General features: G+C 47.4%; 12 protein-coding genes across 14 annotated transcripts in view; 6 read left to right on the top strand and 6 right to left on the bottom strand.

Moving 5' to 3' along the window:
- Positions 1-6310, bottom strand: part of GEFmeso (Guanine nucleotide exchange factor in mesoderm) — a 41999-nt gene extending 35689 nt beyond the window's left edge. The window contains exon 1 of one of the 2 annotated variants that reach the window (XR_001452211.2): positions 4824-6310. Coding sequence is in view for 1 of the 2 variants with exons in the window: in XM_001360973.5 (XP_001361010.5) it covers positions 4824-4875 (52 nt within the window). In the remaining variant the exon portion in view is untranslated. The remainder of the gene's footprint in view (positions 1-4823) is intronic. The other variant, XM_001360973.5, reaches the window with a different exon arrangement.
- A 517-nt stretch (positions 6311-6827) lies between these two features.
- LOC26533256 (uncharacterized) lies at positions 6828-7516 on the bottom strand. The gene is made up of 3 exons (XM_015184471.2): positions 7238-7516; positions 7044-7179; positions 6828-6992 (listed from the first exon to the last, which is right to left on the bottom strand). The coding sequence occupies exons 1-3, from the start codon at positions 7451-7453 to the stop codon at positions 6916-6918; spliced, it is 429 nt and encodes a 142-aa protein (XP_015039957.2). The 5' UTR covers positions 7454-7516; the 3' UTR covers positions 6828-6915.
- Positions 7517-8502: 986 nt separating this feature from the next.
- On the top strand, positions 8503-9921 carry LOC4804448 (probable inactive tRNA-specific adenosine deaminase-like protein 3). The gene has a single exon (XM_001360972.4). The coding sequence runs from the start codon at positions 8751-8753 to the stop codon at positions 9858-9860; it is 1110 nt and encodes a 369-aa protein (XP_001361009.3). The 5' UTR covers positions 8503-8750; the 3' UTR covers positions 9861-9921.
- On the bottom strand, positions 9851-10626 carry mRpS28 (mitochondrial ribosomal protein S28). The gene is made up of 3 exons (XM_001360971.4): positions 10332-10626; positions 10155-10276; positions 9851-10088 (listed from the first exon to the last, which is right to left on the bottom strand). The coding sequence occupies exons 1-3, from the start codon at positions 10593-10595 to the stop codon at positions 9905-9907; spliced, it is 570 nt and encodes a 189-aa protein (XP_001361008.2). The 5' UTR covers positions 10596-10626; the 3' UTR covers positions 9851-9904.
- A 123-nt stretch (positions 10627-10749) lies between these two features.
- Positions 10750-11470, top strand: LOC4804446 (protein FAM136A). Its single transcript, XM_001360970.4, has 3 exons — positions 10750-10885; positions 10949-11113; positions 11173-11470. The coding sequence occupies exons 1-3, from the start codon at positions 10796-10798 to the stop codon at positions 11359-11361; spliced, it is 444 nt and encodes a 147-aa protein (XP_001361007.2). The 5' UTR covers positions 10750-10795; the 3' UTR covers positions 11362-11470.
- Positions 11471-11568: 98 nt separating this feature from the next.
- Positions 11569-12470, top strand: LOC4804445 (protein FAM136A). Its single transcript, XM_001360969.4, has 3 exons — positions 11569-11709; positions 11764-11928; positions 11987-12470. The coding sequence occupies exons 1-3, from the start codon at positions 11623-11625 to the stop codon at positions 12194-12196; spliced, it is 462 nt and encodes a 153-aa protein (XP_001361006.2). The 5' UTR covers positions 11569-11622; the 3' UTR covers positions 12197-12470.
- LOC4804444 (cysteine dioxygenase type 1) lies at positions 12245-13594 on the bottom strand. Its single transcript, XM_001360968.5, has 3 exons — positions 13429-13594; positions 12775-13345; positions 12245-12700 (listed from the first exon to the last, which is right to left on the bottom strand). The coding sequence occupies exons 2-3, from the start codon at positions 13322-13324 to the stop codon at positions 12522-12524; spliced, it is 729 nt and encodes a 242-aa protein (XP_001361005.4). The 5' UTR covers positions 13325-13345; positions 13429-13594; the 3' UTR covers positions 12245-12521.
- Positions 13595-15766: 2172 nt separating this feature from the next.
- Atg7 (Autophagy-related 7) lies at positions 15767-20540 on the bottom strand. Of its 2 annotated transcripts, XR_004468941.1 has the most exons (10): positions 20314-20540; positions 19729-20250; positions 19451-19663; positions 19251-19395; positions 18845-19192; positions 18620-18784; positions 16565-16858; positions 16388-16504; positions 16204-16327; positions 15767-16118 (listed from the first exon to the last, which is right to left on the bottom strand). XR_004468941.1 is itself a non-coding variant. In XM_001360966.5 (9 exons), the coding sequence occupies exons 1-9, from the start codon at positions 20499-20501 to the stop codon at positions 16274-16276; spliced, it is 2046 nt and encodes a 681-aa protein (XP_001361003.5). In that variant the 5' UTR covers positions 20502-20540; the 3' UTR covers positions 16147-16273. The 2 variants fall into 2 exon arrangements, 1 of the variants encoding a protein (XP_001361003.5); XM_001360966.5 differs by lacking the exon at positions 15767-16118 and having other exon boundaries at positions 16147-16327.
- On the top strand, positions 17102-18605 carry LOC4804443 (32 kDa beta-galactoside-binding lectin). Its single transcript, XM_001360967.4, has 3 exons — positions 17102-17460; positions 17601-18188; positions 18251-18605. Exons 1-3 carry the CDS (start codon positions 17369-17371, stop codon positions 18534-18536), a joined length of 966 nt encoding a protein of 321 aa, XP_001361004.1. The 5' UTR covers positions 17102-17368; the 3' UTR covers positions 18537-18605.
- Positions 20541-20582: 42 nt separating the features above from the next.
- Sec6 (Exocyst complex component Sec6) lies at positions 20583-23080 on the top strand. Its single transcript, XM_001360965.4, has 2 exons — positions 20583-21640; positions 21697-23080. The coding sequence occupies exons 1-2, from the start codon at positions 20669-20671 to the stop codon at positions 22939-22941; spliced, it is 2217 nt and encodes a 738-aa protein (XP_001361002.3). The 5' UTR covers positions 20583-20668; the 3' UTR covers positions 22942-23080.
- Positions 23081-23299: 219 nt separating this feature from the next.
- phr (deoxyribodipyrimidine photo-lyase photorepair) lies at positions 23300-25177 on the top strand. Its single transcript, XM_001360964.5, has 2 exons — positions 23300-24699; positions 24766-25177. Exons 1-2 carry the CDS (start codon positions 23326-23328, stop codon positions 25120-25122), a joined length of 1731 nt encoding a protein of 576 aa, XP_001361001.4. The 5' UTR covers positions 23300-23325; the 3' UTR covers positions 25123-25177.
- LOC4804438 (proteasome subunit alpha type-6) lies at positions 25156-26342 on the bottom strand. Its single transcript, XM_001360963.4, has 4 exons — positions 26191-26342; positions 26034-26128; positions 25802-25978; positions 25156-25743 (listed from the first exon to the last, which is right to left on the bottom strand). The coding sequence occupies exons 2-4, from the start codon at positions 26107-26109 to the stop codon at positions 25262-25264; spliced, it is 735 nt and encodes a 244-aa protein (XP_001361000.1). The 5' UTR covers positions 26110-26128; positions 26191-26342; the 3' UTR covers positions 25156-25261.
- Between the last annotated feature and the right edge of the window lie 37 nt (positions 26343-26379).

Genomic DNA, 26379 nt, shown 5'->3' with positions numbered 1-26379 from the left:
AATTGAGTTTGGGTTTGGGTTTGGGTTGGGTTTTGCTGTTGCTTCTGGCTGATAAACAGCTGTGTTGGGTTATGTTTTGGTTGATGGCAAACAGTGCCAAGACGTTTGTATGGTCGGACTTTTGTTTTGTTTGACAGGCCGGCGAGAAAACCGAGAGACAATAACGAACAATTGTTAGGATAGATTGCATTTTTAAATGGAATTTCAAGACACTCCACTTTGGATACATTTATTTTTCTTAAGTTTATGCATTTTACAAAGCTCTCTAGCCATATACATACATATGTATCTCTCTGTCGATCGATGATAAACAGCCGCTGACATTCGAAGGTTGCCGGCTCGGCTCAGAGTCTCAGACTTCATTATAGCCATGTGCAAGTGCTTGAGTACTGTGCGTTTCAGAACTGTAATGTCAGGCGACTTCAAAGTCAAATACTTAGACCAATTATACAGGGAAAACCAGCGGATAGGTTCAGCTCAGACTTTTGTCTTGCCTCCTTAGAATCTTGCTTCAATTACCCTACACTTTTGTAACAGACTGTAGGCACATACTTGTACAAATTCAAAGATGGAAATCGATTCTCTCTCGATCAATGCCATAGCTCTAATTGGATGGAAATTGTATAAATTTCTATTGATAATAAGTACTGTTCCAACAAGTGATACGTAATCATTTCTATATAAACAATGATCCACGAGCCATTACCTTATTCGATTTTATTTTCCTGCCATAAAAATTACATTTATTTTTATATTTTGTTTACTCGTTTGGCTCTGGTTATTTAGACGAATCCGAATCGCAATTATAGAAAGAATTACCTCAGTCGTACTCGTGGTCTTCAAGTCAGTCACAAAGAAAACATCCAGGTGTCTAATGAATCATCTTTTAACTTTTTTTGGGAGTTCTCTAATGATCAAAATCAATCACGAAGACTTTGACCTTGAGTGTAGCTCTGCTACGCCTTCTACCCACCATCTAATGATGCTTAAATTGGGCTATAATAGATCTCCAGCTATTTCACTCCCGCTGATTTTGTTTTGGCATTTGCAATGACCCAATTCCGTTGGCACAGAGCCGCTGGCCACGCTTTCCCATTCCGAACTCTCCGCCGCATGGGGCGGGGAGGGGGGATAATTAATCAGAGAAATAGAGCTTAAGTTTCACTCGGTCAGAGGTCAGGCGGCGGCGGCATCGAGCAGAAGAAGAACGAACCGAAGATCGATCGGGTGGGAACGATTGAATGAACAACTGCAGGGCATTGTATTCAAATCGAGCCGATAAATAATCGTTTAGCGAATCGGGAACAGACACGGAGCGGACATTATGTCAGCGGCGAGTGCAGTGGCAGTGACAGCGGCAGCGGCAGCGGCAGGGCTGCCAGCGAAAGCGAAAGTGTGTCAGTGTAAAGGAGAGGCAAAGATAGAGAAAAAGAGATGGAGAGAGAGGGGGAGAGAGGCTGCTGGAGCGTGAAAGATTCTGTTAAAGTCGCTGTCACGGCGCATGCGTGCCTGCACTGCTCGGTGAAATGGAATGATCGCAGAGAGATCACCGCAGACGGAGAGAGGGAGATGCGGAGAGTGCACTCTCACAATGAAAATAACGGGGACTTTCACTAGAAAACGAAAGAAAACGATACAAAAGGCAAACGACAAAAGCAAAGCTGATAACGAAGCTCTCTCGCGAGACTCTCCCGAAAGCTTGTCACTGCCTGTGACGACTCTCCGTGAGGGGGCATGAGTCACGAGCTATCCAGGGAGATATGAGTGTGCCACTCACACGTGCCCCGAAGATTCTAAGCGACTTAAGTGCCCCCGCAGCCTCCAGGGGTAGGCGTAAATCGTCTAAGCAAATGGCATTTTGTGCAAGGAAGTTATAAATTTGCTGCCAAATAGAATTGTGAGCGGGTTGCCGAGTCACAGGCCATGCCGCAAAAAACGTTCATTAAAGCCAGAGTCCCCACAGCGGCATTAAAGAACGAGAAATGTGAGATGTACCAAGCAGGAAGCAGATCTCAAATACCCTTTCGAAAGGTGATTTGCGTAGAAAATATTAAATTGCACTCGAAGTATAGCCACACGTACTCTACAGATATGGCTAGCCATCTGCCGAATGCCATGGGATATCTAATGCACCCTTTTTGGGGTTAGAGTATGCAGAGATCGAAAGCCAGACGCTAAGCTTCATTGAGAAAAACCTTTTGGGACGTGCGTGCACAATACTCAGATTTTACGACCTTCCGCAACGCCCACACGGAAAGCGTCTGCGGCACTGAGTGCACTGAGAGAAATGCAATTAGAGGACACTCGATCGGCGAGTGGCTGTCTGGCTGGCGGCGGGACGCCCGGCAGACAGGGCTTACAGACATCAGCAGACGTCAACAAACGCCGACTTACGGCCCACACACACGGCTCATAGCACTGGCATGGTCTGGCTCTGGTTCTGGCTCTAGCTCTGGCTCTGGCTCTGACTCCGGCTTTGGGTCCACAACTGCATCCACCTCTGGGTAAGTAGGTAGAGGTGGGGGGCAACCCCGACAGCCGCAATTAGAGAGGGAATATGCGCCGCAGGCGTGAGGGTGAGCTAATACCCTTGTATCCACTTGGCCAATGAACTCTTCTCGATTATGACACCGAACTCTTTTGGCTCAATTTGTTGAACTTTTGTCAATTGCCTTAATTAAGATCGGCTGCTCTCTGGCACCGGCAGAACCGACGCGTCGGCATCTGTGGCTCCCTACTCTGGTCCCCGGGCGGAAGTGGAGCAATGCGAAACTGACCTCTTAACCGCCAGAGTAATGTTAATTTCAATTTGGAGTCGAGTCGCATACCAGATCTCTGGCCTTGTCGGCGGCACTATCAAAAAGTCAATAGTGTATGGGAAATCTTATCAGCCCATGTGGCTGCCCCTACCGCACTATCAATATCTATTAGTTGTTATATTTGCTGTTGGCAGTGTGTCTATTTCTAAATAAATAAAAGATGAAAGAAAACCCCCAACCGAATAAATGTCACATGAAAAACGTGACGGGGAAGGGGGGACGGACACAAGCCGCAGAGCCCAAAAAAGGTTTCTTCAGATCACAATCAATAACAATATCGAATGAACTCCGACTCCGATTGCAATGACGATGGCGATGGCGACGGCGACGGCGACTCCCGTGGTTCCGCTGCTTGTGGTTGCCTCCTACCTCTTGTTCGGCTATGGGTTATGAAAGGTAACTCAAACTCAAAGACTTGACCTGCCCCCCTGCACTTGTATCTACAGCAACAGACGAAGAGTGTCTTCCTCTTTAAGGAGTACACGAGTGTGTTTGTTTTTCGAGTGCCAGTGAAAATTGAAGAGGCAAACAAACAGAGGGCCAGACTTGGTGACATTTGATACCACATGCGGTCAACTGCTGGCGATATCTTCCAACGGGTTCTACTATTTATAAGGCATCGGGAGTGAACCGAACCCCTTGCTGAGGAGAGGAGAGCGTCATCACGTTTGACTTTTCGACAGCCAACACGCCAGAATGTTTAAGTAAACGAAATGTCAGGCCCTTACATAAGTGGTCATTATCTGGGAGAACTGTAACTGTAGCGCGGAAACGATATACTGACAATTTCCAAGCCCTCTGTACGATCCGAATTATGATTCATTTGCACTATACATGAATATATAATTGATATAGGCACGATCGATCATGAATGGCTCTGTTAACGCCATGCAAGCTTCGCTGTTAAACTGCCTCGCAGGCTGTTATCTAACATAGCTCTGCTAACAAAAGCAAACGTGCAATAATAAAAAACAAAGTCAATGGAAAACACACTCACCCGGAGAACACTTATGACTAATGCACTAATTGAACGAAAGCTTTGCATTTGCCCTTCCATAGTGCTACGAGATTGGCGACTATGCTATACCCGACTACTCAGACCTAAGCAATATTATGAAAAGTTTAGGATCAGTTTATTCTGGCTGGTAATAGTATTAATTTATTTATGAGAAGACTTTAGTTGTAGCTATTTTTGACAATTCTCTTCTTGACTATTTCGTAGACTGTTGATCCTGAGATCTGATCTTCCTTCTACTCTTATGCAATATATGTACATATGTACATACCCTAGCCTTCGTAACGGATATATCATTCCACCACACGATCAAAAGCAAATCAAAATAATATGTAAAGTGGGTCAACAAACTGTTTGTTGTATCGCTATGGTGCCACACACCACCCAAGAGCATAAATTGCAAATCTCATGCAAAGCAACAAGACCTTATTTTCTCCAATCCAACCCGTACCCTACCCGTTGGCGGTTCCCCGCTGCCCCTCCTGAGCACAATTGTAATTTGGGTCAAAAGCCTGAAATTATGTATTATCATTAAATTTCATTACAACCGACATTTCGAGCGCTTAAATAATGTCGAAAAGCAGAAAATGCAGAAACAAAGCGAACCCGTTACACCGAACCCAAGCGAAACTCCAAAAACTGCGAAACTGCGAGCCACAATTCACGCAATGGTCCCCCCACTTAGGGGGGCTGGGATGGCATGGTATGGTAGGGAATCGTGTACAGTTATGGGAACGGAACGTGCAGACCCCGAGAACAGAACCCAAATGCAGTGGCCCGTCCTGTACCGTCCAGCAGTGGCCAGAGAAGCCAAACTCTGATGGTGTCTTCTTATACGCATGTCCATATTCGGGCAAAGAAGACGTCGAGGCGCTACAGGAATGCGTAGAGCCCCCTCCCCGCCCCCAACTCCTTGGGCCCCAGTTGAGTCATCGGCCATCGGACATCGCCATCCGCTAAAAGAAGGTTCAGTGATCCCTCCCGCTTACCAAAAAAGTCCTCCCATCTCTCGGAGGTGTCTGAATCCGATTCTATGTCCATCCTGGTATGCTCGGGCTTTCTTCCGCAGCTTCGCTTCTCCTTCTGGGGGCCAAATACTTGATTTACAATCGTATATGGCCAGAAGGCCTTGTTCAGCTCACTTCAGTTTGGATTGGTTTGGTTACGTTTGGTTAGGTTGGCTCTGGCTTTGTCTAAATTTAGACAAAGATTGCAGAGCAACTGGCACTGGCACTGGCACTGGCACTGGCACTGGGAATGGTTTTTTCTCTGTTGGTTGCTTCTCCTTGCAGCACTTTGCACTGGCGGCATTAGATATTCCCGTAGATATGGGATATAGATATTGTATCTAGACTGGCGCTGACTAAAGGCCTTGTCGAAGCACCCCACTCCACAGTCCGCGGGCTGGTCTAATATGGCTGCGCAAATGACTTCACTTCACTTCACCTAGAACGCTACGAATACCGACCCGAACTGAACCGAATGGAGCGGAAAAGGCAAAGCCCAATCAATGGTCAGCCGATAAGATAATGCTGCGAGTTTTACTTTAGACACATCGCAAACTGTGCAATTTTTCTTGGCCCGTTTTGTTGGTATTTCGTTCCAATCGCTAAACTGAGCGGAGCTATCTTATCACCTGGCTACACGGAGCTTCAGGGTAAGTGGCAGACAAGTAAGCAGCGCTCAAAGCCAACAACAGCTGTTCTGGCTGGGAATGTATCTCGAAAAGTTACGTTTTTCGCCAGCCAGTGGGATTCTCGGAACTCGCGAATGACTAAACCGGCTCACAAAACGCGTTGGTATTGTTGGTATTGTTGGTATTTGCTGTTTGCTCGATTCTATTTGTTTGCACTGGCAGCCACCTATTCGTTAGATTCTCCTACACTTGCCACACACGAGAATCGGATGGAATCGGATCTGTTTGGTTTTGGTTTGGATGGGCTCGCTGCAGGTTGATGGGATCGCTGATTGAATTAAATTGATCATTATTCTTCGTCTTGCCTTCGCTTCGTGTTGGGAGGCGGGCGAGGCACACACTTGTTGCGCAAAGCAACACCGAAACAACGAAACGGAACGAAACGAACTAAAGAAAACCGAAAATTCACAAATTACAGATACAAATGTATCTTGGTGTGCACTCTGCGTTGGGGCCGGGCGGGCTGGCGGGCGCGCTTCGTTGATTTTCCAGTTTCTCCCGTGCAACCGTTACTTCTAATTGACGAAAATAAAACACACACAAACATGGGGGAGAACGCACGCATACGCCTTGAACGACTCCAAAACTCTAGGCCGAGCCGGAGAGGTCTCGAGCTGTGTCTGCAAAGATTGAAGAATGCATTTTTGCGCAATATGGAAACTGCACCGGCACGATCGCTCTACGCGCGCAATTCAAAAGTCGAAATTTTTTGGAGCGACAATCTGTTGCTTCATTGTTCGCGGCAGAAAAATTTGTGAGATACATTGGGGCGGCAACTTGGAGTGTTGCTCGGCCACATGTGTACACAACGTAGCAACATGTTGACAAAGTATGCGCGATACATTTATTGGGTTCGATACAATTTTTCGCTCATAGTTTTTAAGGTTCGATCAAATTTATCGCACCATTGTATCGATATATTAAATAGAAAGCCTTGCAACTTTTGTAAATTTTAAATTTTCAAGAGTCCAATCAAACGGAGTCCAGCCCGTCTATCTAACCCACCATAAGGAACAACTGCAGCAGATTATAGATTCAGAAATTTACATATTTGTTATTAGCCTTGTGACATTTGACTTTGCTAACTGACTAGCTGCAAAAACCAAGACAGTCTTAAGGGAAAAGCATGCATTGAGAGAGAGATATATGTATATGGTTGTGTGTGTTTGTCACAAATAGTGGCTCAGTTATTTGAACAATGGCCGGAAGACCTGGCTGAAGATGGCTACAAACACAAATATAGCCTTTTGTCTCTCATGCCATCTCATTCTTGGCAGCAAAGTAAGCAAGGAGAGAATACGTCTGTCTCGTGGCAGGTATATATTTCATAGTCAATTCAAGATAAAATTTCATATCTAAATTTTGAAAAATGAATGTTGGAAATGTTAGAGCTCAACTCGCTGAACGCCCGACCATATGTTGTACCAATGCGATATTATTACCAACAAATAGTATGTCTCCACTGCGGGGGAAAGGTAATATTATCAGAGCAGAGAAACTCGATCGGACTTACGAAGAATCATAGTAATCCAGACCATGAGTTGTACACGGTTCGCACTACTGGCAAAGCCGACAATTAATATGGCCAAGATCAGACAAACACAAACTGCGCTGGCAATGAAGGACATGATAAGGCACCAGGCCAAGTTCTGCGGTTAATGGTTTGCCAATCAAAGATATTCAAATTTGAAATACGTATAAACTCACCCACATCGTTCCCATTAACAAAAACATCTTCGCGCCCAAATACAACAACGAGAAAATAAGGGCCATCATCCAAACCTCTTCTTGTTTAGCATGGAGAATAAGCTTACACACTGCAAGAGTAAGACTCGCGACTCCAATGATCAGCCCTGTAACGCCAATTATAAGGCATCCAAAGTAGAGGGACAGCAAACAGAAGAATGAACCTAAAAAAATCATTTTTCAAGAAATTACAGAATAAATTTCCACTTGTGTTTGAGTATAATCTAAAGGCACATTTTTTTGTGTCACAAATCTCACAAACGCTGAAAACGGGTCAGTCGCAGACGGGAATTCAAGCGCTGCTTTCCTGAATGATAGATCAGGTTTCTTAGATAAAAAGCACAAAATAGGGTTACTCTAAAGCATAGACAAGAATAGTATGGACCTACATTCATAAATCTATTAAATTTGCTTTCCATGTCCTTGTCACTTATTCATTTTGAAAAATTGTTTATTTGGCGCGAATTCTCGTGTCCAGTCGATAGTCGATATCCAGTATCGACAGCCGTTTCTTGGGATTTTCTCTCTTTTTTTGGTTTTGTTCTCTTTTTCTTGGTGGGAAATCCTCTTTTCGTGGTGGGATTTTTCAGCGCAACAATGTCCCTACATTCTATACTCACTCACTTACGTTTTCTTACATTTTATGTTGCTGGCAGCATTCAATTTGTATGGGCCAGATTCATGTGGAGAGAAATCGTCAGCACTCTCTCAACATGGAGTGGATCAAGCAACATTCTGCATACCCTGGGGACATGGATATTATAGAATTGAGGAAATGTTTGTCATCAGTCTCTCTTTTAAATCTATTTCAACGATATTTTGCATTTTATTGTCCTCTTACAGAGACCAAGAATTGGTATCGGGATGCGGATAATTTGATAAAATTGCTTTAAAAATCTTTGAAAACAGTATCTTCATTTTAATTAATGAAATGGGGTATATAAATGGCCATACTCCGGTTGACAAATGAACGTTTCAGGGATGAGGGTCCTTCCGAATATCAAAATCGAGGAATATTGTACAGAGAACGATTAACCCATTGTCGACCAGGGGGTTTTTAAATACACTCAAGGAAAAAGCATAAATCTTTAAGATTTGCTGCACAGTTTCGCTAAAAGATATCTTGGAGTTTTTAGCAAGTTAAAAGAAAGAACAGAATGGATCTACAAAAAATGTGTATAACCAGTACTATATGTCGCTGTTTCCCTTAAAGTGTTCACCTAATTAAATAAATGGGGTTTTAAGGGGCTAAGTTCGTTTTTTTTTACAAAGAAAACAACAGCGTGTACCAAACTAAATTAATCTAATAGATTTCATCGACTATAAAACTATATCAATTACTCCGTCATCTACTGTTCTCTGACTTGGCAATTTCCACCTTCACATAGGCGGGCGGCCATTACGACAAGAGAGAGTAACCAATCCTGACAAGCAGATATCTTCAGGTTAAATGGAGGGAAATATTTGATAAATAATGGACGCATGTGGATCCCCACCACCTGTTAAACGCAACAGGCAGAGCCCCACCGACAATGAAGATAGCATAGGAATCAGAGCCGTTTTATCCGATGAATACAATGAGATAGCCCTCATCAAAGTACACAGTTGTCAACTGGAGACGAAACAGCAACTGCAGTCCGTCATCCAGGAGCTGTCCAAGAAGCTGCCCCGCTTGCAGCATTTGAAGCGCGTCCACGACCGCAATGTACTCATCTGCCCAACGTCGGACATTGGAGATGCGGAGACCTTGGAGGAGCATCTGCAGCGGTACGCCTTCTCCGCAAATGTACTGCGGGCCCTCTGCCATCAGGTGAAGGTCGTCGAGGTGCCGGCCCGCATGCCCAAGCTGCGCGTCCAATACGAACAGATGATCCAGCACTGGCCCTGTAAGTTCCATCCGAACCACTACTCGGAATCGCTGCGAAATGGCAGCAACTTCTCGATCAGTCAGCGCATATTCCACAAGCGCATGGCGCAACTGTTGGCTAGGCTGTCCAGGGATGTGAATAAGGACAGGCCAGTGGGCATCTGTGTGGATCCGCGCCAGTCCAGCATAGTATCTATCGCTGGTGCCAGCGAATCCTACAGCGCCCACGGACATGAACATTGCAGCATGCTGCTGGTGGATTTCGTGGCGCGCAGTCAGCAGGGAGGTGCACTGAAGAGCGACCTCAGCTTTGTCGAGGACGAAGAGAAGGCCGAAACAACGTTGCGAGGGCTGCCCAAAGCATACTACGACTACTTGAAAAAGAACGAGGCTTACCAGGACCTCAAATTCGGAGCAGAGGTGTCCAGAAAGTGTCAGCCGCAGCAGCAAGTGTTGTTGAATGCAGACCACTCACAAGGTGCCGATAATCTGACCAAGTACGGACCGTACCTCTGTACAGGCTACGATGTGTATCTTCTACAAGAGCCCTGCCTCATGTGCTCCATGGCCTTTGTGCACAGCCGGGCCAAGCGCATATTCTTCCTACGGCCATCAGACAACGGCGCACTGGTCACACGGTTCCAGCTGCACGCTGTCAAGGAGCTCAACCATCACTACGAGGTTTTCCAATTCACCACAGACGGGAGTTTAACTTAACAAACACTTTGTTTAATGCACTCTACATTTTTTTAGAATAAATTCTATAGAATATTATCAATTTTGGGCGCTGCTCTGGATGCTCCCTGTCTAGTGGGAGTGGATATCAGACCCAGCAGTTGGCAGTCTGCTTCCAGGATGGTTATGTCCTTGGATGAGCCGAGGAACCTGGTGGACAGCTCCAGATCCTTGACACGTAAGCGGACGCGCGAACCACGCACATAGTCACTGAAAACAGATTGGGTTCCAGATTTATCATTTCGAAATGAATAAATTGAAGTCCCCTGCACTTACCTGCCATTGCGAGTGGGCCGCGAGCACACACAGTGGAACTTCCAGCCGAAATCTATGTACAGATCATCCTCCACGACGTGAAATATCTTGCCGCTAACCACCTTGCCTTCGGCACTGCCCAGCTGTTTAATCAATAGGTTATTACATAAACCCGGCGGATGCCTGGAGTCTACTTACATCCACGAACTTGGAGTTGCGCAGCATGGAGGCAAACGTTTGATTGTCCAACTGCGGTTGCTCTGGCGTCGCGGGAGCTGTGTATTTGTCAAAGGCACGGGCAAAGCCACCTTTGCTGCTGCTTTCCGGATGATCCTCGGAGGATGCAGGTCCAGCCTGGGCTATTTCATTGCTAAAGGCACGTGTGGCCACCGACAGCTGGTGCCTGGACGCGAAGGAGTGTGTCTGAAGCGCGACTCGTCCAATTTTGTGCAGCAGAGACATCGTTTTAATTGACTATTATTATTTTTATGAAAAAAGCTATGAAAATGGAAAAACAGAACAGCTGAGCAGTCGATACACGTGCTATCGATTTGTGTTATCGCACTTGAACGCGCATCTCTAAAATTACAAAACACGCTGTCCGTGCGCCGGCCTTTTTATTTATTACGAAATCAATTGTTAGAACTAATAAAATAACTTTAATGATGATCCAGCAGCAGCGCCAACGCATTGAGTCCGCCGTGACGGAGATGATCGACGACATGGACAAGACACACCTTCGCAAAATGCAGGTATGAGTGCCAGCCCAGTGAAAACTGACCTAAGTAACGACATTGTGCCCCCCTCTCCAACAGAACGAAATGCATCTGTGTGCGGCGAAATGCTGCCAAGATGACACCTCCAGCGTAGACAGTGTACAGCGATGTGTGGACCGCTGCTCGACTCCCATGACACGGGCCCAGAACTATGTCCAGCACGAGCTTGGCGAATTTCAGGGCAGGCTGCAGCGTTGCGTCATGGTAACTCCCAACGTGCCTTCTTAAGCAAACCATATATTCATGTTATTCTCTTTCAACAGCAATGTAACGATGATGTCAAAGTTAAAATGCCCCCTAGTCCCAGTGAGGAACAAATCGCCAAGTACACGGATCAGTTCGAGCGCTGTGCCATCCAATGTGTGGACAAGCATGTGGGTCTCATACCCAGCATGATGAAAACTATGAAGAAAGTTCTGTCCAAGGGACCTGAGGCCATACCACAAGTTTAAGTCGCTAGGAGCTGGTTGCATTTATCACATTTCCTATTACTAGTTGTTGAGTTTTTTACAATTGACTAAATATTATAGTGTCTATAAACTCAAAATTTTACACTACAAACTCTTTACATTTTTATAGGAAAAATTCATGTTATCTCTTTCAGTCATTTTAAGAAAAATACATCAAATCCTGTCAGATAAACAGAACACAAAAATTTTGTCGTTAAATCTGTACATACATAATTCCAAATTGTAACATTTTCGGCTATCACAATGGTGGAACAACAGAGGAAGCGCCTGGAGATCGCTCTTAGCGACATGATTGAGGACATGTACCGCACCCACTTGCGCCGTATGCAGGTGAGTGCACCCTCCATCTAGCAGAAAACCTACTGAGAACTCTGAATATACAAGTCCAAAATGCACCGGTGCGCTTCCCGTTGCTGCGACGACGAGCGCGGAACGCTGGAGAGTGTGCAGAACTGCATTGAGAAATGCGCAGGACCCTTGATGGATGCCCAGGACTATCTACAGCATGAGCTTGGTCAGTTTCAGAACCGTTTACAGAACTGTGTGAAGGTACAAGAATGGTTTCTATACCCAAATGATCAGTCTTATCAGCTGAGGTATTCCTTAGGATTGTAATAGCGATGTTCGCTCGCGATTGCCGAATAATCCCAATGACAAGGACATGTCCCGATCGCAGCATCTGTTCGAGCACTGCACGGGGAACTGTGTAGACAAGTACATCAACCTGCTGCCGGGACTTCTCAAGTCGATCCGTCAGACCCTGGACCGTGGTCCGCCGAAGAGATCGAACTTGACTGCCCGGAGCCAAGATGCTTAGCTTTCCCGACGAAACTGATACGCCACTAAAGGATTGTCAATTAGTCACTTATATATTGAACATTTGGTATAGCTTACACTAAAGATAGGTACATTAAGGAAACACTCTCAGGAAAAAGTGAAAGCTCCAAGTTCCAGCTTAGGAGAGAGCTCTGATCTGCTCTTCTAGCCTCTCAAGTGAGCGCTTACGTGGCCTAGTTCAAAGCTTTCACTCGCTATTAGGGCCCTCACACACTAAACATCTAATAATAAAGATTCTTAGCAATATACAACAATATACAACTGTATTTGGGGGAATGCGGATGTGCAATCAGATTCAAGCTGATCTATTGCTCATTCAGTTTTGTCCGGACGCCGTACTTGCTCCAGAACGTGACCTTGGCGGTGGTCTTTTTGCAGTTGTCCTGGAAAACGGAGCACGTGTCGAAGGGTGGACAGTAGAGGTGCAGGGAAACGGAGGTGTCGGCATGACTTGGATTCTCCACACGATGCAGGCCCAAATTATCTGCGGAAGGAACAAAGCGAATCAAACCATAAGTAAAGTGTGGTCAAAGGAATCCTTTATCTACTGCTACCCACCATTAATGTAGGCCACATCGTTGACGCCAATCGGCGTCTCGCCGATCTCGACCAGCTCCCGAGTGTCGATATCCCCCTCATGGCTATGCGGATGGCTGGTGCTCTTGCTGATCGTGTTGTTGGGGCGATTGGGGTACTCGTAGCGCTTCTCACGCAGATCCCCCTTCAGCATTTTCATGAAGCAGTGGGAGTCAGCATGGTCGTGCACTGAGGAGCCGTGACCCTCACCCCAGCATAGGATCAGCAGGTTGAACTTGCCGTTGCCGGCGTCGACCAGGTTGCGGGTGTAGGTGTAACGGTCAAACTTGGCGTATTTGCGCCACTCCTTGGGGTTCGACTTGTAGGAGAGCATCAGGTGATTGACCATCTCGATGTTCACGTAGTTCGACTCGAACTCGCGATGCAGGGCCGTAATCAGCTGGTCCATCGTCTCAATGACGGGCCCATACTTGAGGGGCTTCTCCAGGGCCTGATAGTAGTTAGTGGCCTGGCGCAGATACTTCTCCTGATCGACCTGCTCGATCTCCGCATCGATCTTGGACAGGGCCATTTTCGATTTGCTCTGATTGACCTGTGATAAGCAAAGGGGAAATGGGAAGGAAAATGCATCAGTCCCGCATGTTGAAGGGCATGGAAAACTACCGTGTAACTAACTTTTTGTGATTGATTTAAATGAATTACGCTGTATTAGATCGAACGCGCTGATAACTGATAGCTGAACGCTGCTTTAGTATTTTGTAAGTATTTCAATTAACCGCTCGATGAGTAGATTCCAAGATCCCACACGCTCTACCTCAGATCACAATTCCAACTGAATGATTGCGCCCGCTGATGATACTGCTGACACCACAATTTCTGGAGATTTGTACTCTCCATCCTCCTCCTCTACGACCACCTCCTGCCGCTATGTAATCTCCTGCGTTCGTACGTACGTCTCAAACGAAAAAAAACAATAACAAAAGCAAGAGCTACACACGATTATCGCCCGGGAATTATCAATAGCAGATTTGCCTATATACGATCCAATCCCCCTGAATATATAGTATATATTCAATACTTATAACATAAAATCGTACAAATAGAGGCTTAGCTCGGCTCGAATGTTGCCAGGAGCCCGCCCAACAGATGGTGTGCCGAAAATTCTAGAGCAGAGGTTAATGCCACTTAACAAATAAAAAACAAATTTATTGTTATCTCTTCGCATTCATTGGTTGTTTTAAAGATCCATAAAGACTATTAATTGATAGCCGGACTCGGATTTGCTCGGTTCTGGCTGTTGACGCATTGCCGAAAATCGAGTGGTACTTTTTACTTGTTTTCGTGTTGATCCTACGGCTATTTTCTGGGTATTTTGCTGGAATTTGTTATCAGCATACGCCTCTGGGTTTTCCTACTAGCGAAAATATATAGGCTTTCTAATTTCGCTGGCCAAAAACCCAGCTTTCACCGCGAATGAGGGCAAAGTTTGAGAAGTCATTAATCATTAATAGTCATTCAAATCGAGACCAAAGGACGAAATTGGAAAACCATTGCATACTTTCAGGCACCACTCACATTTCCTTTAATTGAAACTCCCTTGGCTAACCAAACCGTATTCCAAATAACTGACGAATCACCAGAAATCTCTTTGTGATCCGGGAAGTTCTTTCATGACTAAGACAAATACCCGACTGACCTTACTTTCTCCACAATAAAAATACAAAATAACAATAACAACAGCTGAATAAACAAAGGTAAGGTATTTGGGGTGGACTGATGATAATGGATGGATAACGACGAATGCAGCTGAAACTCTTCATTTGTGCAACAATGTCATCAACTGAACTTGAAGAGTATGGTAATCACTTTTAATGGACAGTGCCCCTGTACACATGACTTGGCTCGAGTGCCACATCATGGACACACACTTTTTGTGAAATGGAATTTGAAAATAACACATTTTGCAATGGCCCAAAGCATTAACTGCCAGCTTGGCATCCGACTTTCGCAACAGGTTGAGGCCATAACAAAGCAGAAACTGCGAAACCAACTACGTCAACATAAGGTCTAACCAACTGAATAGGAAATCGCCTCAAAACTGTCGAAGCTGGGGGTAATTTTCAAGTTCAACAAACTGCAGTCATCTGACGTTGCAGCACAGCATCAACGTGGGGAATGTGATTGGGAGCCAGGACTTACCATTTTGAAGATATTTATGTATGTACTAATCACAGGAATTTAATCACTTTGTATAATTTGAATAGTCGAAGAATTGGAATCAGGATCGGGATTGCACTGTTCAGTTGTTAACGGGTGTTCGGCTACCACTTGGATTCGCGCCTGCTGGGTTTGTGTGGTTTTTGTGGATATCTTTCACCAATTTATGGAAATGACGGCCTGAAAAACATCATTTTCACTCAAAACGCAATTCGAGCGACATTTCGTCGGCAGCGCGACGACGCCGGCGCAGCGCCAGCGGCTCGAAAGGCATTTTGAGCGCTTTCAGTGACCGCGAGTCAAAACGCCAGCTTCGCATCGGGGATCAGCGTTTTTATTTGTTGTTTGCTCAGTTGGTTTGGTACCAAAATTTATGCTGCCGACTCAGATATCTCTGCGCATTTCACTCGCTCAGTTATTGATTATGCTGTTGTCTTTCTTCTTTTCGGGGTTTTGTTATTTTCGATGAGCGAGAGAGAGAGCCTTTGGCTGCCACTTGAGCGGCATGGCATTCTCGGGTTGGGTTAGGGTTTCATCAGTCAAAGCCGGGCCTGGGGTCAAATAATGAGTTTGGAAATGTTTACGGCCTCGGACTGGGTGGTTAGCTGACTATGTTTGTTTACTTTAGCTCGACACATTTGGCCTGGCTCTATTTTAAGCAATGAGTGACATGATTAATTCGAGTAAATACAAGTAACTCCATCTGAATATCATTAGCATCTTTGAGGCTCAAACGCAACGATTGTACTCAAAAAATTTACCCCATCGAAAGTCTGATTAGCATAGACCATCGGACTCGTGGCTTTCTATCTTACCGTTCTCTAGTTTATTGACCTATGAACTATTATTCTTTTGCGCATCTGTAAGTCATTAGCATACTTCTAGCCAGATTTGATTCGCAAAAGAATCTTCTTTGGATGTTTTTGCGTCGAATGATGCATCTAATAATGATTCCACTCATCATTATCGGAGAATGTACACATGTTGTTATTTGTGAACCGTAACTTGGGGATTTTTCTGCTCTCCGGCCTTTACACAGATCAGAACCATATCTGCGCATTGGAAACGATTGCTTCTTATCAGCAGAAAAACATATTTGTGCAAACAGAGGGCAAAGGCGTCGAAGGAAACGTGTTTTTTCCCACATTCTATTGTATTTTATCGTTTGAAATGATGTAAAGATATAGAGAAAACAATTTACTTAAGGACTAGATAAAGCATTTGAATACATACATTTTGGTTTAGACATTGGACTATAAATGCTTTGTAAAAGATATTACTATAAATTCAGAATGAAGGAGTACTAATCCTCATCATCTTCGGAAATATCAAACTCGGCATCATCAAAGTCGATTATCTATAAAATTAGATATTTTCAGTAATCTGTGGATCCAATTCGGTTAATGGGGGAACAAACCTCACTGTTCAAACGCTTGAACTCCGAGATGCCCGTCAAATCCTCTAGATATTTGGCTGTTTCAAAGGTTTTAAAGAGAAAGGCATGTCCCTCGTTCTTGAAGGCACCTAAAACAGGCTGTAAAACAGAGGGGCACGTTGCAGCTGTATAGTTTTTTTAATCGCTTATTAATCTTACCGCTGAGCAGGCAATGCATTGGGCGAACTTTTGCGTGGCTGGCAGGATGTTCTCATAGTTGCAGAGCATTCCCCTCACGGAGTGCGGCAGGATGCCTAGCAGTCCTTCGGGGACCTTGCCGGAATCCTCACTCGACTGATGCCTTCCGGTTTGGGCGTAGTAGGCCGGAGCTAGCTCCCGCTGGGGATGCTGGAGCAGAGCCACCAGCAGCTCCACGGCATAGCTGGCAGCGATGTTGGAGACGCCGGGTCGTGTCACAGTGCATTGCTGATCCAGAGTACGATCTTTGAGCGACTAGAAAGAGACAGAAATAGATGGAGAAACGCTTTCACTCAACTGCACAAACAAGCTTGAAAGCTTCCCCCTGGGCAGAGCTTTTCCACATGCTTTGCAGTGTCAACAAACGAAGCCGAAAACTTGGGACCTGCGACCAAAGATGACGCCGGCACCGCCGGCACTGCCGCCACCGCCACCGCCGCCACCGCCACCGTTCGGTAAGACACCTTAGCGTGCGAGAGCGCAACTTTTCTGTTTGATTAGTTAATAACAATTCTCGTACATTTAAAACAAAGTCAGGCGGAGAACGCAATGCCGATTTGGGCTGGTAGTGCTTGTGCAACTGTTTTTCCCCTTTGGGAGTGGGTTTGCCGCTGATTAGATAAAGTTTCGGCTCTCCATTGGACACGCTCTCCGAAAGAAACCTTCTGATATTGTTTTCATTTGTTCGGGCGCTGTAGTGCCAACTGAGAGCCTAAGAAGTTAGATTCCCGATTCGCGGACAACTCTAATAGAACATTGACAATAATGCTAACGGAATTCGCTGGAAACCTGTCGCATCCGCTGGAGTTTGGGCATGTGCTGGAGATCGTCGCCAAGACCATCGATGGAGCCGCCAGGTGAGCACCGCTCCGAATCAGCATAGGCTGACGGGAATACACATATCTCAGTACATGACTAATAGAGTGTAGAGCCATTTTTCTTATCGTTAGTTGCTGATATGACTAATGCTCCTATTGTAATCGTTCGCCCCCGCCAGGTTCCACATAGACCTCTCCACAGCCAAGAGCACCGTGGATCCGGATGCTGACATCGGTCTGCACTTCTCCTGCTACTTCCGCAATGACACCATAGTGCGCAATGCCCGCGTGAACGGCGTCTGGGGCGAGGAGGAGTCGGCGGTAATGGACAACGTAACGCTTCCGAATCCCATTGTGAGCGGCGAGTTCTTCATGGTCTACATCTTGGCCTGCGAGGATAGCTTTCACATTTCCATCAACAGCCGGGATTTCTGTACGTTCCGCTATCGCATGCCGCTGAGTGCCATTCGGGCTCTGGAGATACGCGACCAAATACAGGTGATCAGGCAAGTGGATCATCGCACCGTCTTCCCCAATCCGTGGCCAGCCATACACGCTTCGGACTACTTCAAGGCCTTCAGCAACGATCAACCCATACTGTTCAGTCCCGGCCATGTGATTGTGCTAACGGCTCGCTGTTCCGCCAACAAGCGGGGCCAGTTCATCATCAAGTTCATGGATTCGGACACCAAGCGCGAGGAGCTGCACTTTAGCATACGCTTTGACGAGCAGCTGGTAGTGCGAAACTCCATGGGCAAGAACTTCGAGTAAGTCTGCGCAGTAATCGCCTGTTTCGGCATTTTTTTAACAACTCCAACAACCATTCCAGATTTGGAGCCGAAGAGCGTCATGGGGGCTTTCCGTTCAAGTTCAATGAGCAGTTCAAGCTGGCACTGGCCTTTACGGAACGCGAAGTGCTCACGGCTGTGGATGGATTCAACTTCTTCAGCTATGCCTGGCGCACGCCCAACGCCATGTTGAACTTGGTGGGCTTTAAAGTGACCTGCATAAAGGGCCTGGTGTTGCAGATAACAGGCGTGGATCACCTGCAGACGGGCGACCCCACGTGCACCGCCTTCGAGAAGTACTCGCGCCACGACTACGAGTGTGTCTAAAGCGGAATCCATTGACTGTATAGTCTTTACCAGTGAACGAAGTCTGAAAATAAATGTGTTAAACGTTAACAGAGTCCACTTACATTGCCGGGCGCCGTGACATCGTTGCAGAAGTAGCATCCCAGCTGATTGCCATTGATGCACTTTAGTCCCACGATTTCCCTCCCACTGTCGCCGGCCTCATCGCGGCTGCTGCCATGCCGCATCACCAAATAGCTGTCGAAGCCCAGCGCCGCATTGATGACAATCTGGAAAGGGTCAGAATGTTACGCTTTTACTCTACGTGGGCGAAGTACTCTCGTTTGCACCTTCTCATACGCCGCTCCAAGCAGTGTAGGTAGCCAGCGGCTCTCGCGCGAGTCAGTGAGCAGAAAGATGACGTCATGCGCCTGCACTTGCTGCTCAATCAGCAGCAAGTTCTGCTCAGTCTGAGCGCGCAGCGACTCCCCGATGGTGTGGCCCGGCATGGGTATCTCCAGCACATGCCCTACGGTCTCTGCAGAAGGGTTTATATCACGTAGTCTTAACGCGGCTGTTGTGGCCTTCATCCGGTTGCCCGCCACGGCGTCTGCGTGCGTATAGAGGTTCTGGCGGACTGGATTGGAAAATCCCACCTTTCCGTTATCCAGCAAAGTTATGTGTTTGAAGCCCCAAGACTGCAATTAATAAATAATAGTAAATAGCACAGTAATAATACGGTTGATGAGTAGATACCAAAAGATTGCGAGCCACTGCACAGCCCAAGGTACCAGCCCCAAACAGAAGGCATTTGGTTTGTGAGATGATCTCAAGATTTAGATCTGGCACCAGGCGCCACTTCATCAACTTCAAGTTGAGGTTTACAGAGTTCTCGGCCAGTCTGTAATTGAAAGTATAAATGTGTAAAAAAGTAAAGCCTACAATTGGCAGCTTACTTGGCTGGATCCATGCTATCCCTCATGCAAACCATTCGCGGACCCATTTTCCCGTTTTTGTTCAATTCCCAGCCAACAAATTTCACGTCTTCGGTTTCGTTTAAGTCGCAGGCCTCGGTTTGAACTACATTCCATATCAGACTGTCGTCCATCTGCATTTGTTGGTTGTAACGTAGTCCCAGAAACCTGAGTGATTTCCCAATAAAACTGGGACTACGAATGAGAGTATGACATTATATTAATTTTAGAATTAGCAATAAAGGGACTACACTACTCACTATCGTTGCAGCAGAAAGGCGGCATAGTTCCGCATCAACCAAGCAGGATGCTCGTACTCGCTGGGATCGGCAAAACCAAAGTAATAGTGTTCCACCTCCTTCTCATCCAGAGAACTCAAGCTTCGAGCCTCGACGGCATCCTCTTGATCGTTGGCATAGAGGATGAAGAAGTTCTGCACGTCGGGTGGAAGCGTCTGCAGGGCTTCTACATATTTGCTGCTATTCGATAGATCTTTAAGTCTCGTACCGGCTCCCTGTAGCTTAAGTGTGGGCGTCAAGGGACACGGAAAGGCGAACCAGTAGTAATAGCTGTGGCACTTGAGGTCCGCAAAGGATAGGACAAAGAAGCGAGTCAACAGACTGGGATCAGTCGCCACCCGGTCGCTGCACATATCAGCTAACAGTTTCTTGCCCTCATCAGACAACAGCGTCAGCTTGTCCAGGGCCTTGAACTCTTCAATTGTGTTTTTGTTATAGATTGTTCCAACGGCAGCATGGCTGAACTTTGGTGGCTGCCCAGAACTGTGGATGGAAACGATGCGGGTTGAATATGGAAGGGGGGGGTGTGGCACAAGCCTATGCTACCTATTGAACGATGTGTAATCCGCCTCCAACAGACAGCCCGTAGCCTTTCGGTTTGTGTAGTGGCCCGAAATGGAACGTTGGGCATCCGACAGGCGATCGTGATCCAATTTGAGCTCAGCCAGCTTGTGCCAGAATGTAGGCGACACAAAGGACTCCCAGGGAGCAAATTGCAGAATACTTTCGCTCATTTTGTGGCTTTTTTTCGGTTTAAATTTCTGGCTACAAGAAAATAAACAAAGCGATTCGATGGGCGATATATGTAGCTATCGCTTGTTACTATCGATAGCCTAGTGTTGTCGGTACTGGACTTTATTTACATATTTCTGCGAAAAAAACAACAAAAATTCAGGGCAAGATGGATTTGCAGCAACTGGAGGATGAGGCGCGACAGGCTGCCCTCAAGGACATACAGAACATGCTGCAGCGGCCGGGGCAGCTGGAGAAAGTGGAGCAGTACCGTCACCGGATCGCCCGCAAGAAGGCGTCCGTGGAGGCGTTGTTAAAGACCGGAATGCAAAACCAGCTGGACGGCGTCCGGGTGGGGCTGAAGCAGCTGGAGACGTGTATGCAGGATGTGCGCGAGGTGCGCCGGCGGATGAATGAGGTGGAGAACCTGCTCCAGGGCGTGCCCGAAGTATACGATGCATTGGAAGTGGTCCGTGAGGAGAACACGAAACACTCGCAGTACGCCACGGCCATGGAGAACCTGAAGCACATCTTCAATGTGGACGCCAGTGTGCAGAAGACCATGGGGCTAATCGATGAAGACAAGCTGCTGAATGCCCACCAGTGCCTGGCCGATCTGGAAAACTCCCGCGACGATCTGTTGTACGAGCTGCACAAACAGCCGAAGCAGCATGCCTCGGACAAGATCACCCTGAAGCGCCACTTCGAGAAGGTCGACACGGTCTCTCAGGCGCTAGAGAAGAAGCTGCGCCTGATCCTCAGCCGCACCCTGAATACGGTACGTAAGAAGCCAACCGTGATCGTGACTGCTCTCCGCATCATTGAACGCGAGGAGAAGAACGACCAGTTTGCCGTGCAGCAGCAGAAGGTGACAGGCTTTCTGCCTCCCGGTCGCCCGAAGGCGTGGCGCAAGATGATCTTGGACGTGCTGCAGTCGTCGGTCGCAACTCGTATTGAGGGCTCCAAGCTGGAGGAACGGACTGACAACAAGATGTGGCTGGTCCGCGACCTGGAGATTCTGCGTCAAATCATTCTGGAGGATCTGCGCGTGGTAAAGTCGCTGTGCGTGCCCTGTTTTCCGCCCCACTACGATATATTCAACGAGTACGTCAAGTTCTACCACGAAGGCCTCTCAAGCTATGTGAGTAATCCAATTTGGATTGGCTTATCACTGGACCTAATCCATTTTTCTTCTAGCTGGACACAATTGTCCGATCCGGCCTTGAAGGCAACGAGTACGTCTCGATGCTGGCCTGGGTGACCCACACGTACCCGGGGACTGAACTCATGTCGCATCCGGACCTCAATGTGGATGTGCACAAGCTGATTGGAACTCTGCTGCGGCCCGAGCATCTCAAGGCTCTAGAGGATGAGTATCTTCAGAATATGCAGCGCAACTACCAGGAGTGGATGACCAAGGCAGCCGAGACGGAGAAGGTAGAGTGGTTCTCCGAGACGGTGCCAGACCAGGACGAGCACTACTACCACACCTCGGCGCCGGTGATTATCTTCCAGATGATCGACCAGCATCTGCAGGTCACAAACACCATACATCAGGAGCTAACGTTCAAGGCGCTCGTAATGAGCATACAGCAGGTGGAGATCTTCGGCCAGACTTACCTCAAGAACGTCATCGAGCTGAAGGAGCACCACTTCCGGAACCGGGATCAGATCAAGTACTTCACGCACTACATCATCACCATTGTGAACAACAGCCAGCAGATGGTGGAGCTGGCGCAGCAGATGAAGCAGCTCTACTGGCCCAAGTCGCGCACTGAGCACTACGAGGACTTTGAGCGCCTGCTGGCCACTTTCCAGCGGATCCGAGCGCACGCCGCCAGCTACCTGTTGGAGGAGGCCTTCCTGGACATGGAGTGCCACTTCCACGACTTGTTCACCGTCAAGTGGCTAGCCAGCAGCATGTCTGTGGACACCATATGCGTGACACTGGACGACTACTTCCAGGACTACAACCACCTGCGGCCCAATAACTTTGAGATGGTGATCAACGAGGCACAGAAGCTGCTGGCCAAGCGCTACATCCGTGCCCTCCTGTCCAAACGCCTCTCCAAGCCGCGCGTCGAGTGCGACGCCATCACGCGAAAGATCAAGCAGGAGGCCAAGCGCTTCAAGCTCTTCTTCGAGAAGATTGCTCCAAAAATATCGCTCAGCGACTCGCCGCTCGATCTAATCACCACACTCTCCGGGCTGCTCATCTCGGACATTGAGCTGCTGGTCCTCGATCTGCACACCTTGCTGGGCAGCTATCCGTCCCTCACAGAGGATCATCTGGTCCGCCTCTTCTACATACGCAACGACGTGAAGGCGGCCGAGGTGCGAGAAAAGGTGCAGGATGCCATGAAGTCCAAAAAGGCAATGGTGAGCATTGCCAAACAGGACTGCATATTCAAGGAGATTGTGTTCAGTGACAAATTGTGGTAGACCGAATGAGACCCATGTGTTGCTCCCCAGCCCATTCCGCAAGTGAATGTTTATTCAGTATCGTATTTATGTTTAGCTCAGATTGTGTAAATATATATCCAATATGATGATATTTAAATAAATTTATATATATTTAACTTTATTTATCGTGTAGTAGGGCTGCCACCTATTCGAGCAGGCGCGACTATTGTGACTTGGCGCGAATGATTATAGTTTGGTTTCAGAGATTTTTTCACTTTGCACAATAAGAAATGTTGTTGGATCCTAACTGGCCATTAAATATATGTTTGCCATGATCAAAACTACATATTTGCAATAATACCATGTTCCTAAGTGCCTGTTTGAATTTAACAGCTGATAGAGCTGCCACCACGACGCGCAGTCATGTTTATTCCGACCTATTGGCGCCCAAATTTCAATAACATAAACTGTTCGTCTATTGTTGGATTACTTGTTAATAATTTTGTCCGTCAGCTTGCTCCAATATACACCATGAAACGCGCCAAATCGGGCACAGCAGGCGCCTCCAAAAAAGCCCCTAAAAAGGAAAAGAAAAGCGCCGAACCAGCCGCGAGCAGCTCCCAAGAAAGCAGCAGTAGCGGTGAAGAAGGTGCCTCCAGCTCAAAGCTTGTCCAAAGTAAGCCAGAATACAAAAACTTTGAGCAGTTTCTCGCACACCTAGAGCAGCAGCGATCTGAATCGGCGGCGAACATCCAGGAGTTTCCCTTCAAGAAGAAACGGGTGCGTGTCTTGTCCAAGGTGAACGATGTCCAAGATAAGTGCAGTGGCGGCGTCGTCTATTGGATGTCACGGGATGGTCGGGTGCAGGACAATTGGGCTCTGCTGTTTGCACAGCGTTTGGCCCTCAAGTTGGAGATGCCGCTGGCAGTGGTATTCTGCCTGGTGCCGAAGTTCCTCAATGCCACCATTCGACACTACAAATTCATGATGGGCGGACTGCAGGAGGTGGAAGAGCAATGTCGGGAGCTAGGCATACCCTTTCACCTGCTGCTGGGACCGGCAGTGGATCGTCTACCGGAATTCGTGCGTTCCAAAGATGTTGGTGCTGTGGTGTGTGACTTTGCGCCGCTTCGCGTGCCCCGAAAATGGGTGGAGGATGTGGCAAAGGCGTTGCCTAAGAACGTGCCGCTGACCCAGGTGGATGCTCACAACGTAGTTCCGCTCTGGGTGGCCTCCGACAAGCAGGAGTACGCGGCCAGGACTATACGAAACAAGATAAACTCCAAGCTGGGAGAGTTCCTGAGCGATTTTCCACCAGTGATCAAGCATCCGTATGGGGAAGGTTGCAAGAAGGTAAAACCCATCGACTGGCCAGCTGCATATGCAATGCTGGAGTGCGACATGGACGTGGATGAGGTGAAGTGGGCGAAACCGGGCTACAAGGCGGCCTGTCTCCAACTGTACGAGTTCTGCAGCCGGCGCTTGGGTAAATTCAACGACAAGCGCAATGATCCCACAGTTGATGCGCTATCCGGACTCTCGCCGTGGCTCCACTTTGGTCAGATCTCAGCTCAACGCTGTGTTCTGGAGGTTCAACGCTATCGCAGCCAGCACAAGGCCTCGGCGGATGCGTACTGCGAGGAGGCCATCGTGCGCCGAGAATTAGCCGATAATTTCTGCTACTACAACGAGAACTACGACAGCCTGAAGGGCCTGAGCCCGTGGGCATACCAATCCTTGGAAGCCCATCGCAAAGACAAGCGTGATCCATGTTACACTCTGGAGGAGCTCGAACAGGTAAGGAACGGTGGCTATTTGTAGCTAACTCTGTTGGATGTGACCGAAAGCCTTTCCGTCTTTCAGTCGCTCACCTACGATGACCTGTGGAACTCTACCCAGCTGCAGCTGGTGCGAGAGGGCAAGATGCACGGATTTCTGCGCATGTACTGGGCCAAGAAAATACTCGAGTGGACGGCCACGCCGGAGCAGGCGCTGGAGTACGCGATCCTGCTGAACGACAAGTACAGCCTAGACGGGCGCGATCCCAATGGCTATGTCGGCTGCATGTGGTCCATTGGTGGCATACACGATATGGGCTGGAAGGAGCGTGCGATATTCGGAAAGATTCGCTACATGAACTATCAAGGATGCAAGCGCAAGTTCGACGTGAACGCCTTCGTCATGCGCTATGGGGGCAAGGTGCACAAGAAGAAGGGTTGAGGCGGTTGAACTTGAATAAATCCATTGGTTACGTTTGCCTTGTTTTTGAATGCAAGCCCAGAGCATTTTTATTTTTTAACACGGTTCCATTTAGCGGGTATTTAGAAAATTTTTAAAAATTACAACTGGCGGGTAGAACTTAGTCCTTCTCGGCGATCTTGGTCAGATGCTCCTCGATCTCCTTCTCGTCCAGAGTGCGGAAGCTTGGATTGGTCTTGCTGACGACTCCAATCTCAATACCATTGGGCTTAAAGTCAATGGCCAGGACAGTGGAAAGACAGGTAATGGCCAACTGTATTGCCTTCTCCTCAGACAGATTGTTCTTGTACTTCTTTTCCAAGTAGCTGTTGGCCTCGAGCACCTTGGCACCCACCGAGCAGGCCTTGAACCCGCTGAAGTAGCCAGCTGGGTCTGTCTTGTAGACAGAGGGTCCAATCTCATCGTCGTAGGCAATCAGCACCATGCTGCAGCCGAGCGGACGCATCTCGGCGTTCTGCGTGTACACCTGGTTGATGTCAGCAATGCGACGGCACAGCACATCCACCGGCATTTCGTAGCCATATTTGTACCGGAAATTGGCCGCCTCGTATCGGGCCTTTTGCACCTGGGAGCGGGCGTCCGCTAAAGATTTATACGTAATTTCTTTAATGCGGAAGGTTAAAGGACAGAAGCAATTTACCAATACGGCCAGTCATGGCGCAGCCGATTTCCTTGGTGATGCGGAACAAGTGTGTCACCGATTCCGGGACAATGTTCTTTTCTGTAACCTTCTTCTGGGTAGCCACCACAGCACAATCGCCGCTCTTCAGGGCTACTGTGGTGATGTTCTCCTGTGAGATGGCCTTAAAGGCATACTCTGGAGGAAGATTATCGTTAGAGAGTTGCAGGCAACCTGGGGGTGGCGCACTTACCGACTTGGTAGAGGCGTCCCTCGGGCGAAAAGATGGTAATGTGTCTGTCAAAGCCGGCTGAACTTCCGCGAGACATGTTTTCGGCGTTTTACTAGCTGCAAACCGATTTAGAAACGTACAATGTGGAATTTAGGCGTCTGTGACACAAACCACTTACTCTTTAAGCAAAATAAATGAACAAATTGTTTATAGTTTCGATTTTGCGACAAATGCGGCCGACTGCTAATTTCATATAGTCATTGTCGATAGAATATACGGCCTCACCCTCAGAAATATACCAAAATATGCCGAAATATACCGTAAATATACCAACGAATTCAAGTTATAATTTACGAACTTAGCCCAC

Source organism: Drosophila pseudoobscura, chromosome 3 (genome assembly GCF_009870125.1).
Source record: "Drosophila pseudoobscura strain MV-25-SWS-2005 chromosome 3, UCI_Dpse_MV25, whole genome shotgun sequence".
Taxonomy (NCBI): domain Eukaryota; kingdom Metazoa; phylum Arthropoda; class Insecta; order Diptera; family Drosophilidae; genus Drosophila; species Drosophila pseudoobscura.
This window is presented reverse-complemented; position numbering and strand designations above follow the sequence as displayed.